The sequence below is a fragment of the Triticum urartu genome, chromosome 4A, assembly GCF_056163025.1.
Source record: "Triticum urartu cultivar PI428250 chromosome 4A, HENAU_Tu73, whole genome shotgun sequence".
NCBI lineage: Eukaryota > Viridiplantae > Streptophyta > Magnoliopsida > Poales > Poaceae > Triticum > Triticum urartu.
In genome coordinates this window covers 6,567,428-6,578,665 of record NC_141876.1, presented here as the reverse complement: position 1 = coordinate 6,578,665, position 11,238 = coordinate 6,567,428, and the positions used below count along the sequence as shown (strand labels likewise).

Genomic DNA, 11,238 nt, shown 5'->3' with positions numbered 1-11,238 from the left:
CGGAAGTCCCTGTTGAACAACATCGTATAGTAATTAATATACTAAGCAATGAAAGTTTAGCTTCAAAAATAATGTATGCAAAAGATGCACTAATTAAGGACAAATATTTAAAATCTTACCATCTTTTGATTATAGATGTGACCGTAGTTCAATACGATCACTATTGGTCGCACGTTTTGAGTACTAACATTTCTAAGTGTAGGAAAAAAATTGTCTTGACAGTATTAAGATCCTCAAGCCATGAAACATAATGACTTATCTCCTCGCAGTTTAGTTGAGCCCCGGGGCAGTAGTAGGTCCTGTCTACCAAGCGCCGGACATGTTTGCTTGAACCGAAATAAGCTGACAATACAAATTAGTTGTCAACTATTTTTGAATAAACTGTATGAAAGACATAAACATATGCATGCATGGTTGAAAAAAACTCACCAAATGGTAGAACTGGAGGCGTTTGCACATCGACCCAGATGTCTATATTACCTTCAATATCATCTTCCGGACGAATATCAAAGGTGATAACCATATCAGGCTCAAATGCATAAGCCTTGCATAGTGCTTGCCAAGTTTTGCATTCAAAATGGGTGTATGTGTCTCCATTATATAATTTGACGTTGAAAGTATACCCATGCTCCGTCTTCAAGTAAACTCTCTTTACCTCCATATCATCTATAGCACTAAAACCTATTTTATCCAAGACAAAAATTTTGCATGGCAGGGGATGCGCTATAGCAGAATAGTGAAAATTTAAAATTATAAGTTGAAGCAAATGAAGCATAAGTTTTGCATTCAAATAATAATTGACAAAGTAACTTACTGTATCAACTTCGAATGTCTCATCCAGCTTGATGCTGAAGCGCCTACCATCAACAAGGATATTTTGGTCGCACAGGCCGCGCTGGTCTTCACAGTGTTCACACAAAATAAAATCTTTTTCGTCGTCAGATGACATTTTCTATGTTCATATAGGTGAAACATTAAACACCTATATCTAGCCAAATATATATTCATCTAACATTTGACATTAATATATCTAACTATATATTCAATTGACATTACTATATATTTAACTTTTCTATCTAATTCATCTAACATTCGACATTAATCTAACATTTATATAAACTCAAAATATATAAAAAATTAAATAAACAGAAAAACTCATTAACAAATAATATTTTAATTAGATCATCAAATCTCAGATACCTAAATTTTTCTTACTAAAAATAAACTAGTTATATTAATTATTGAACTAGTTCAAATCTCAGATACCTAAATTTTTCTTACTAAAAATAAACTAGTTATATTAATTATTGAACTAGTTCAAATCTCATATACTTAAATTTTTCTTACTAAAAATAAACTAATTATATTAATTATTGAACTAGTTCAAATCTCATATACCTAAATTTTCTTACTAAAAATAAACTAGTTATATTAATTATTGAACTAGTTCAAATCTCATATACCTAAATTTTCTTACTAAAAATAAACTAGTTATATTAATTATTGAACTAGTTCAAATCTCATATACCTAAATTTTCTTACTAAAAATAAACTAGTTATATTAATTATTGAACTAGTTCAAATCTCATATACCTAAATTTTCTTACTAAAAATAAACTAGTTATATTAATTATTCAACTAGTTCTAATCTCTAGTTCGACAATTTTTCTATCTAGCTAATTCATCTAACATTCGACACTAATCTAACATTCGATCATCTAATTAACTTTTCTGAAAAACAGAAAATAAAAAAAATGTGTGTGTATACGTATATGTGTGTACGTATGTGTGTATGTGTGTGTATGCGTGTGTGGTATATGCATGTGTGTGTGTGCATGCGCGCCGCCCCGTACGTACGAGCGGGGGCGCCGGCGTACGGGGCGGGGGCGGCAGCGTACGGGGCGGGGGCGCCGACGTTCGGGGCGGCGGCGGGGACGGACGGCGCGCGGCCTGGCGGCCGGGTACGCGCGAGGAGAGAGCGAGATACGTACGGACGGCGGCGCGGGACGACGACGGACGGCGGCGCGCGGCGTTCGGGGCGGCGGCGGGGACGACGACGACGACGACGGGCGACGGGCGGCGACGACGGGAGCGGCGCGCGAGAGGTTAACGAAAGAAGTGGGGAGATGTAACTGAAATTTCGTAAGTGCTGTATATATAGGGTGAGCCTTTAGTACCGGTTGGAGCCACCAACCGGTACTAAAGGCCTACTTTGGCCAGGCAAAGAGGCGGGAAGAGCAGGCCTTTAGTACCGGTTGGTGGTTCCAACCGGTACTAAAGGGGGGGCCTTTAGTACCGGTTGGAGCCACCAACCGGTACTAAAGGCCTTGCGCTACCACCCCAAAGTTTAGTTCCACCTCGCCCGGCGAAGGGCAGGCGCACTGGTTTATAAATCCAACCGCGGCTACGTTTTCGAACTCCTCTATATAGCAGGCTTCTGGGCCTAATTAATTAGGGCACGCTGCCCTGTGGGTCTGCTGGCCCTCCTGGGCCTGCATTTGCACACCCTAGGTCTGGTAGACCCACAGGGCAGTGTGCCAACAAATTTGCTATATAGTTTTTTCTTTTCTGTATTACTTATTTTCTTTTATTTATTTTTGAGTAGTTTTTATATATTTTTTTCTTTTCTGCATTATTTATTTTCTTCTATTTATTTTTGAGTATTTTTTTTGTATGGTTTTTTTATTTTCTGCATTATTTATTTTTGTATAGTCCGAAACCCTGATACTCGGAAAGACTTTGTCCAATTTGTACACGAAGTGCGTCCAGTTTTTGCCGTGACCCTCTCTACTCTTTCGCGCATGCTATGCGGGTGATATGATGATACCATGCCAAGTTTCAACATTTTCAGGATTCATTTTGTAGTGATTTTCAATTTCACGGTCATTTAGCTCTCTAAACAATTAGGTAAATGACCGAAAAACAACAAATGATGTCAGAACATGTTCGAAATTGATGACGTCGCTTTAAATGTTGCATACTGAACACAAAAGAAGTTCGGAGTTTAAATAAGTTATTAAAAATAAAAAAGAGGTGCAATGCTGGTTAATTTGCTTCAAGCCATTCGGAATAGTGTAGACTGCACTGCACATAGCTCAGTGCAATCTATGCTATTCCGCAAGGCTTGAAGCTAATCAACATGTAGGTGAGCATTGTAACTCTTCGTCATTGTCTGTGCACTCACGGCTTATAAACCGCTCATACTGCCTCTCTCTTGGCGAAGATCACAAGATAGTTTGGTTAAATTGCATTACTTGTAAGTCCGATTAACATGGATGCTTATGATGCAAGAGCAACAGCAAAAGTGAAAATTTAGCACAAATAGGTAGTTGTGTAACTAAAATAGGTAGGAGGAGAGATAGCTCTTATGTCACAAAAAAGAAGTTGTATCAAACCTTTTATGTCGGATCTAGAACAAACCAATCGGTATCGCCATCATACAGCCCAACCGTGGCTCGTGATGCATATATATGCATATCAAATGCACGGTTGGATGTGTGATGGCGAATCCGAATGATTTGTATTCAGTCGATGAACTGGTAGATGTATGCAGTCGATGAACTGATAGATGTATGTAGTCGATGAACTGAAAGACTTATGCAGGGAAGGCGAGAGGTGGGCTAGCTATATATAGGGTCGTCTGGGTCACAAAGTGATTGTGGTAGTTTCGATCCAACGACTCACATGAGCTAGGAAGAAACACACCCTTGATCCAACGACTCGCAAGAGCTAGAAAGAAACACACGATCCGTGTGATTTTTCCTGATTGGTGGGATGCACATTAGTACCCACTCCGAACTCCGAAACCCTGATACTCGGAAAGAGTTTGTCCAGTTTGTACACGAAGTGCGTCCAGTTTTTGCCGTGACCCTGTCTACTCTTTCGCGCATGCTATGGGAGTGATATGATGATACCATGCCAAGTTTCAACATTTTCAGGATTCATTTTGTAGTGATTTTCAATTTCACGGTCATTTAGCTCTCTAAACAATTAGGTAAATGACCGAAAAACAACAAATGATGTCAGAACATGTTGGAAATTGATGACGTCGCTTTAAATGCTGCATACTGAACACAAAAGAAGTCCGGAGTTTAAATAAGTTATTACAAATAAAAAAGAGGTGCAATGCTGGTTAATTTGCTTCAAGCCATTCGGAATAGTGTAGATTGCACTGCACATAGCTCAGTGCAATCTATGCTATTCCGCAAGGCTTGAAGCTAATCAACATGTAGGTGAGCATTGCAACTCTTCATCATTGTCTGTGCACTCACGGCTTATAAACCGCTCATACTGCCTCTCTCTTGGCGAGGTGGGACTAAAAATAGCTTGCCATAACCTCATTAGTACCGGTTCGTGGTAAGAACCGGCACTAAATGGTGATGGTGGGGCCATAGCCTGACCGCAGGCTGATGCAGCCTCTTTAGTACCGGTTCGTGGCATGAACCGGTACTAGAGGTTCGCCACGAACCGGTACTATTGATCGCCGCCACGAACCGGCACTAATGTACACATTAGTGCCGGCTCTAATTCAACCCGGCACTAATGTGCTTCACGTTTGACCCTTTTTCTACTAGTGTAACTAGATACTACGAGCTAGATATGAGAAGGGGCAGCTTCATCACTTCCTCATCCGCCCTTTGCCCTTCTTGTCGTCCCGCTATTGTAGGCGTCCGCGACAGGAGGTGGGTCGATGTCAGAGCGGAGTTGGACCCGTCATCGTCGGAGGAATCGGAGATGACAACGTAGCCCTGCAAGCGCCCGACGATGCGGTCCTGTCTGTGCATGAGGTTGGCCACCCTTGCCGCCTCCTCCGCTACCCCTGTCGCCTCTTGCTCGGACTGCTCAATGCCGAGCCAGAGCTGCTTGGCATTGTTCCTCCGGAGCCGTTAGGCGTCCGTCTCCGTCGTGGTAAGTGACCGATGGTACACGCACTAGAGGAAACGCTCATCCTCCTCGGGCACCGGCATCACGTGGCGGCGGACTGCACAACCGCATCGGACACGACCCAATCTTCCTTGCCCTCTTCCTCCCACGGCGGGCGGCGTGCCTGTGATTCCGGAGTCCGCACGCGGTGCCGGCGGAGCGGGAACTAGAACCCACCGCTGTCCGCGCGAAGCAGGGGCCGAAGATTGAGGAGGCTGTCGGACGGGCGACGCCGATTGAGCTGCCCTCGCAGATACACGCACGGGGCGGGAAGGGCTGGCGCTGGCATTGGCGCTGCGGCGACGGGCGACGGGCGGCATCGCACCAGAATCGGAGCTACCGCATGTCTCGACCGCGAGCGCTCCAGCGCGATACAGACCGCCAACTCGTCCTCGTCTCTGGAGCAGCCGTCAGGGTGGCCGCCGGCGCTGGGATTGGACGGATTAGAAAAAGGCGAGCAGAGCAGAGTAAAGCGGAATGAAGTGAGACTAGAGCTTGCTCCGGAGGGAGATTTTGTGGGGTCGAGTGGTTGGACGGATGTGGCGTATGCGCCCGGGCGTGCCCGGGCCGCCTCATACCACCCTAGATTTGGGCTGGATATGAGGGGTGCCAGCCAGCCGGGCGTTTGAGGCTGGTTTGGGGCGTCCGGTTGGGTTGCATTTTTGTCATTTGTCAGTGATCGATCCGTCCGTCCGCCCGGGCGTTTGAGACGGGTTTGGGACACCCGGCTGTACAACTAACAGAGTTCTTTTTACATGAACTGAGTTTGTTTTTGCCCTAAAAAAATTAGTGAAAACAACAAAGCCCTAATCTTGTGTGGGACCCATGTGCTAGAGACTGGAGAGCAGGCTCAGAAGCCAGCCAAGAAAGCCATAGCCCGGAGCTTTAGATTAGCCATGTCTCTCGCGCCTCCTCTGCTCCGCCTCCGCGCCTCCCGCCGCGACACCGCCCTCTCCGCCGCCGTCCCGTCCCGCCGTCTCTCCGGATGCCTCGCCACCGGGCGGGGTCCCGGCTCCAGCCGCGCCTACTGCCTCTTCTCCGGTGCCGGCGCCGGCGGCCGCCGGAAGCAGGTGCGCGCAGCGTCCGTCTCTTTACTGAATCATATTCCGTGACAAATATTTGGCTGGGTTTTAGATCTGCTTTGGTTCAGATTTGAACTGATGGTTTCGGTGGACGGTAGCTGCAAGTGCAAGGCGTTAACCTGCTAAATGCTGTTGAAACTGTAGCTAGAATTCAGTTCTTAATCCTGCATTGAGTTAACAGTTGAGGGTAATGCTGGAAGACATTCAGAGTGCTGGATTGCTGCCTGATGTTTTGCTTTTGATCTTGTATAAGAACACAGCCAAATCGAATTAGGATGATACTATTCCTGCAAGTGCCATGTTTTGATCTTGTTAGTTCAGATTTGATGGTTTCAGACAACTGATTTTTCTGAACTGAACACTGTTAAGTATCAGACTGCCCTCTTTGATCTGTAATAGGCATTGTTGGACTACAATCTCGATAAGTATACAACTGATGTTGATTTCTTGCGAGAATCCAATGCTACTCGCAATCTTCAATGGTTAGACAACCAGAGCAACAAACATATCAACAAGCTGTGTACTTTCCTTGCAGGAGGAAGCTAGGAGAGGGCTGGAGGGTGCCTTAGACCAGAACAAGACGGTTCTCGGGACATGGGGTGTGGAAACTGATACAAGGCGGCGAAGAGACCCGCGTGGTGGTCCTGCTCCTTCTGCCGGTGGCAGTGGCAGGGGAAGGCCTGCAGGAGGAGGAGGAGGTGGTGGAGGTGGTTGGTTCAGGTGGTTTAGCAGCGGAGGCTTCTGGGACGCGGCGAAGCAGACTGTTCTGACGATCCTCGGTATTATCGCTGCGGTAAGCGGGGAATGTCCTGTGTTACTGTGTCTAGTCCTTTTTGCAAAACATATGCAGCAGTGCTAACACTTGCTCAACTTTGCATTGCAGGTCTTCCTCATCGCGAATTTCAACGTGCTTCTGGGGGCTGCCGTCTATCCACTGCTGGTTGTGCTGCGGCAAATACGGCGCGCAATCACCTTTGCGGCTTATTGTGTTTCTCGGGCCATGTCGGCGCCCGCTTCCAGGCCGAAGCCAACTCCTGTAGACAGCGCTGAAGTGGTGGCTGCAGCGCCTGTCAAAGAAAGAGCCAGAATGTCTGCAGCAGAAAGAGTTGTTGCAAAATGGCGTTCGGACTGAATTAGAGGACATTTTAATGCCTGACGAGTTATACTGTTTCCGGATGGTCAGATAGTTTTTTGGAACCATGACTGTACAAGTTCAATTTCTTCTTTTCGAGAAAGTGGCGGGAGTACAGACTTTATATTAGAAGTAGATGGTGTTACAGTTATTTATATTTGAATGGGTTAATCATAAGCACTATTTCTGTGGAAGATACTTTGGAAACTCCACATTTACTTGTTGCTGGTCGTTTGATTTGAGCTATGGACTTGATTGACGATATATATGGTTATACAGGCAGCTTTCGACAGCAGCAGACTAAGCATGCCAAGTCTGAACTCTGAGAATGTTTTCAGTTCATCTTCAACTTTGATCCTGTTTCCAGTTAATGTTCCGAGCAACTTTCCTGTGTGAATCCAAGAAGCTTCAGTTAAGAAGCTCTCTGAAGCCTGTGTTTCATTGTACATATTCGGCCTATTTGGGTCGAATGTCAGGCTGATCATAAATTTACCTTAGTTCAAGCTATGATGCTGATTTGTGTGCTGCACCATCGTCTATATCTTTGATTTCAAACACTTTAATGTCAAATCAAATACATATTTCCTTTTTTTACGACAGTACACATTGACAGGTTAAGCATGTACTTAATTTTTGTATCAGAAGAACAAGATGTGCAATGAGCAGTTCCACTAGAGATTGTGCATAGAGAAACAACAGCTTATATTGCATATTATTAGAGAGATTCCTGTGTCAATCTGAGAAACTCACTGAAAGCTGCAGGTTATATTGCAAATTCAGGCTATCGAGTCAAGTTTCAGACTGATCATGAGTAGACCCCAAATTTCAGTTATGATGTTGATTTGTGTGCTGCATGCATCATAGATCATATCTTTGGTTTCAAGCATTTACAGCGCAAATTATAAACATTTTTTCTTTGTTTGTGACACTACACATTGACAGATCAGAACAAGATGTGCAGTGAGCAATTCCACTAGAGATTGTGCATAGAAAACCAGCAGCTTTCAAACAACTTATCCATGTGCCACCATTAACCCCAAAACAGTATTTCACCAAAGGTGGTAATTTAAATAGCACCAAGAAGAGGTTTCTAATTTGAGCTAGCATAGCTGATGATGTTTGGAACGGAAACATGAGTCACTGCATACATCATGATACCAAGTACACAACAGTTCTGCATCTAGAGAGACTGCGAAACAGAGCACAAGCGGCATTCTGCTAAGGAAGTACACCCACTAATGTTGATTCAGATTCAGCCTATCATAAGGTCAGAAAAACTAATCCTGGTCCGCGTTGGCTTCATCGGCTCCACCGTTTTGCTCTTCGGGCACTGCCTCTTTATCCAGTTTCCTCTTCTTTTCAGATTGCTTCTTGCCTGATACTGGTTTCCGGGCTGCGTTTCTGCTTCTGAACTCTGAAACAGAAACAGGGCAAAAGGGCGGCGGTGAGAGCTTGTATAAGACAGACGGTAGAAAAACCTTACTAGTTTGTTTCCAAATTAATTCTAAGAGAAAGCAGAAAGGGTTGAGTGCAATCCAATAAACACAAATGTTCGTTTGAACACCATTGCATCTAAATATAATAGCTATTATCAACTTTGCCCTCGGATCCCAGATTCATGCAATTCCTAATTCATAACTCATATAAGGATATAAATCAATCAAAGAAATTCCATTGTCATTAACAACTTCTGTTTACACTCCCAGATTCTATAAGTCAACAATCTAAATCACCGAGCCACTGCACACTTCATTTACATTACTGCATAAAGTTAGCCATGCAGCATATAAACTCCAAGCACATATACTTGATGGGTACAGCTGAAGAACAAGAACATAAGACTGCAATAGAATACTTGCATAAGATGGACGGTACAGAAATCTTACTAAAGGCAGAGGATGGTGGAACAAGTTTGCTTCTAAATTAATTGTACCCAGATGCAGAAAGGATTTAATCCAAGAAACCAAATGTTCTTTTGAACACGATTGCGTCTAAATCCAATACTTAGCTATTATCAACTCTTATGCTCTCGGATCCCAGATTCATACAACTCCTCATTGGTAAGGATATTAACCAGTCAAAGAAATTCCAATGCTGTGAACAGCTTGTATTTATGCTCTTGGATTCTCTAAGCTGAAGATCTGAAGAACTGAGCCACTGCACACTTCATTTACATTATTGCGTAGAGTTATCCATACTACAGCATCTAAAGTTCTAAACTCAAAGAACATATGCTTGACGGGCACAGCTGAGCAAGAACAGCAGACTGTAACAGAATGGAGGATAGTAGGAGACAACAACACTGACCTTCCAGTGCAGTCCTCAGGGGCTCCACAAACTCGGGGAACTCGATCTCATCGAGCGCCTTGAAGACGTCCTCGGCGTTGATCGTCTGCCTCTTTCCGTCCTTGCACACATCATTAGCCCTGCAGAAAAGACCACACATGTTTACTATCATCATCCCAGAAGCATCACCAGCACAGGGAGAGGCCCAAAATTATGCTGAAGCTATGGATTCCTTGTGCATTCCATCGGTTCGCTCTCGCCGGCTCTCCCCTCAGCCCCACAGCAGAGCAATTAGCTGAAGAACTATGTCAGCAATGCAGATTCTGAACCAGTACCAACCTGATGCCAAGAAATTAACTACTACCGCTGTCTTCCCCCAATACCCCCAAACATTTCAGACAAGCATCAAATTCGTCACTCGAATCGACCCAGTAATTTACCGCTGATTTCTCCCCCCAAACCACCCAAACATTTCACATAGGCAACAAATTCATCACCCGGATCCACACAACAAACCAAATCAATCAGCCAGAGCAAGAATCAGGGGAAGGGAGAAATGGGGGCTGGGGGGAGTCAAACGCACGTGGCGGAGAGGTAGTGGATGAAGATGCGGGCGCTCTCGGCGAAGGCGGCCATGGCGTCCTTGTTGACGATGACCTCGGCCGCACCCTCTGCCCCCTCGCCGCCGGACGCGGCCCGGGCCAGCTTGTCCTTGACCAGCCGCCGCACGATGGCCTTGGGCAGCTCCTCCACCTCCGCCTCCGCAATCGCCGGCACCGGCGCGGCCGCGGCCGCAGCCGCAGGTTTCTTGGCCTTGGACCCCTCCCCCTCCTCGGCGGCCGCAGCCGCGGGCTTAGGCTTCTTGGCCTTGGCCCCCTCCCCGTCCTGGGCGGCCGCGGCCGCAGCCTTAGGCTTCTTGGCCTTGGTCTTGGCCTTGGACCCCTCGCCCTGGGCGGCCGCCTCCGGCTCCTTGGCCTCCCCCGCCATGGATCCTCGCGCTGCTGCTGTGCTGGCCGGTGAGACGAACGGCGGTAGAGAAGAGGAAGGAGGAGGGGAAACCCTAGCCGGCAAAATCTTGGCGCGCTCCACTTTCCCCATTTCCCGCCATGGCTGGCCTTATGTGGTCGAGCTCGAGGTATTGCTGGGCCTCGTGGGCCGGGCTGGGGAGGGGGAGGGGGATAGGCCCAGGAGCAAAAAAGAAAAGGCCCAGAAGGAAGGGGGGAAAATGGGGGGTGTTCCGAGAATCGAACTCGGGACCTCTCGCACCCGAAGCGAGAATCATACCACTAGACCAAACACCCTGATTCGTGCTTTCTTAACGATGCTAGTTCTCTTATCCCTATCGTTGTCAATGATCACCAAGAAAAACTCTGCATTTTCTTATCTTAGGGTAATGGGAGGAAATGGAACCGGTTGGAAGGAAATATATTCATTGCCAATAAATGCGTGAAAAAATGCGATCCTATTTTCATATTTGTACGTACTGATTATACATGATCATCTAAGTAAACACGCGGTGGAATGTCGACAGTTGTCATTATTGTTCCGCCGACCATCAGGTCGTGAGACTTTTCCATGGGATGTTTTCGATTTGCATTCTCGTCTCTTAGAAAGACGTCGGGATAAGCTATCTCAGTGTCCACAACAGCACATGCGTTGGTTTGTGTCGGTCGGAGGTCCATGAGATCATGGCCAGCCTTTCGCCCCAATTCAACGCAAGAAGGGTTTTTCTCGACGGGTTCAAGGCCGGCATTCGTTTCCTCTGGGTGGAAAGAAGAAGATTGTTGGTAACTTTTTATTATGTTGCACTTTTCA

The 11,238-nt window shown here is 45.8% G+C and overlaps 2 protein-coding genes and 1 non-coding gene across 3 annotated transcripts; 1 reads left to right on the top strand and 2 right to left on the bottom strand.

Moving 5' to 3' along the window:
• The first annotated feature begins 5,759 nt into the window (after window positions 1-5,759).
• LOC125553354 (sulfate adenylyltransferase subunit) lies at window positions 5,760-7,403 on the top strand. The gene is made up of 3 exons (XM_048717148.2): window positions 5,760-5,993; window positions 6,541-6,798; window positions 6,889-7,403. The coding sequence occupies exons 1-3, from the start codon at window positions 5,820-5,822 to the stop codon at window positions 7,135-7,137; spliced, it is 681 nt and encodes a 226-aa protein (XP_048573105.2). The 5' UTR covers window positions 5,760-5,819; the 3' UTR covers window positions 7,138-7,403.
• Window positions 7,404-8,184: 781 nt separating this feature from the next.
• LOC125527246 (uncharacterized) lies at window positions 8,185-10,517 on the bottom strand. Its single transcript, XM_087517399.1, has 3 exons — window positions 10,007-10,517; window positions 9,445-9,563; window positions 8,185-8,551 (listed from the first exon to the last, which is right to left on the bottom strand). The coding sequence occupies exons 1-3, from the start codon at window positions 10,408-10,410 to the stop codon at window positions 8,415-8,417; spliced, it is 660 nt and encodes a 219-aa protein (XP_087373525.1). The 5' UTR covers window positions 10,411-10,517; the 3' UTR covers window positions 8,185-8,414.
• A 135-nt stretch (window positions 10,518-10,652) lies between these two features.
• TRNAP-CGG (transfer RNA proline (anticodon CGG)) lies at window positions 10,653-10,724 on the bottom strand. Its single transcript has one exon. It is a non-coding gene; the product is annotated as a tRNA-Pro (tRNA).
• Between the last annotated feature and the right edge of the window lie 514 nt (window positions 10,725-11,238).

Excerpts from the sequence above, each read along its gene's own strand:
- LOC125553354 (XM_048717148.2), top strand. The coding sequence starts at position 5,820 with ATGTCTCTCGCGCCTCCTCTGCTCCGCCTCCGCGCCTCCCGCCGCGAC. Across the intron at positions 5,994-6,540 it reads CCGGCGGCCGCCGGAAGCAG|GAGGAAGCTAGGAGAGGGCT; the intron begins GTGCGCGCAGCG and ends CTTTCCTTGCAG. Across the intron at positions 6,799-6,888 it reads TCCTCGGTATTATCGCTGCG|GTCTTCCTCATCGCGAATTT; the intron begins GTAAGCGGGGAA and ends TTTGCATTGCAG.
- LOC125527246 (XM_087517399.1), bottom strand. The coding sequence starts at position 10,410 with ATGGCGGGGGAGGCCAAGGAGCCGGAGGCGGCCGCCCAGGGCGAGGGG. Across the intron at positions 9,564-10,006 it reads ATCCACTACCTCTCCGCCAC|GGCTAATGATGTGTGCAAGG; the intron begins GTGCGTTTGACT and ends TCTTTTCTGCAG. Across the intron at positions 8,552-9,444 it reads CCTGAGGACTGCACTGGAAG|AGTTCAGAAGCAGAAACGCA; the intron begins GTCAGTGTTGTT and ends TTTCTGTTTCAG.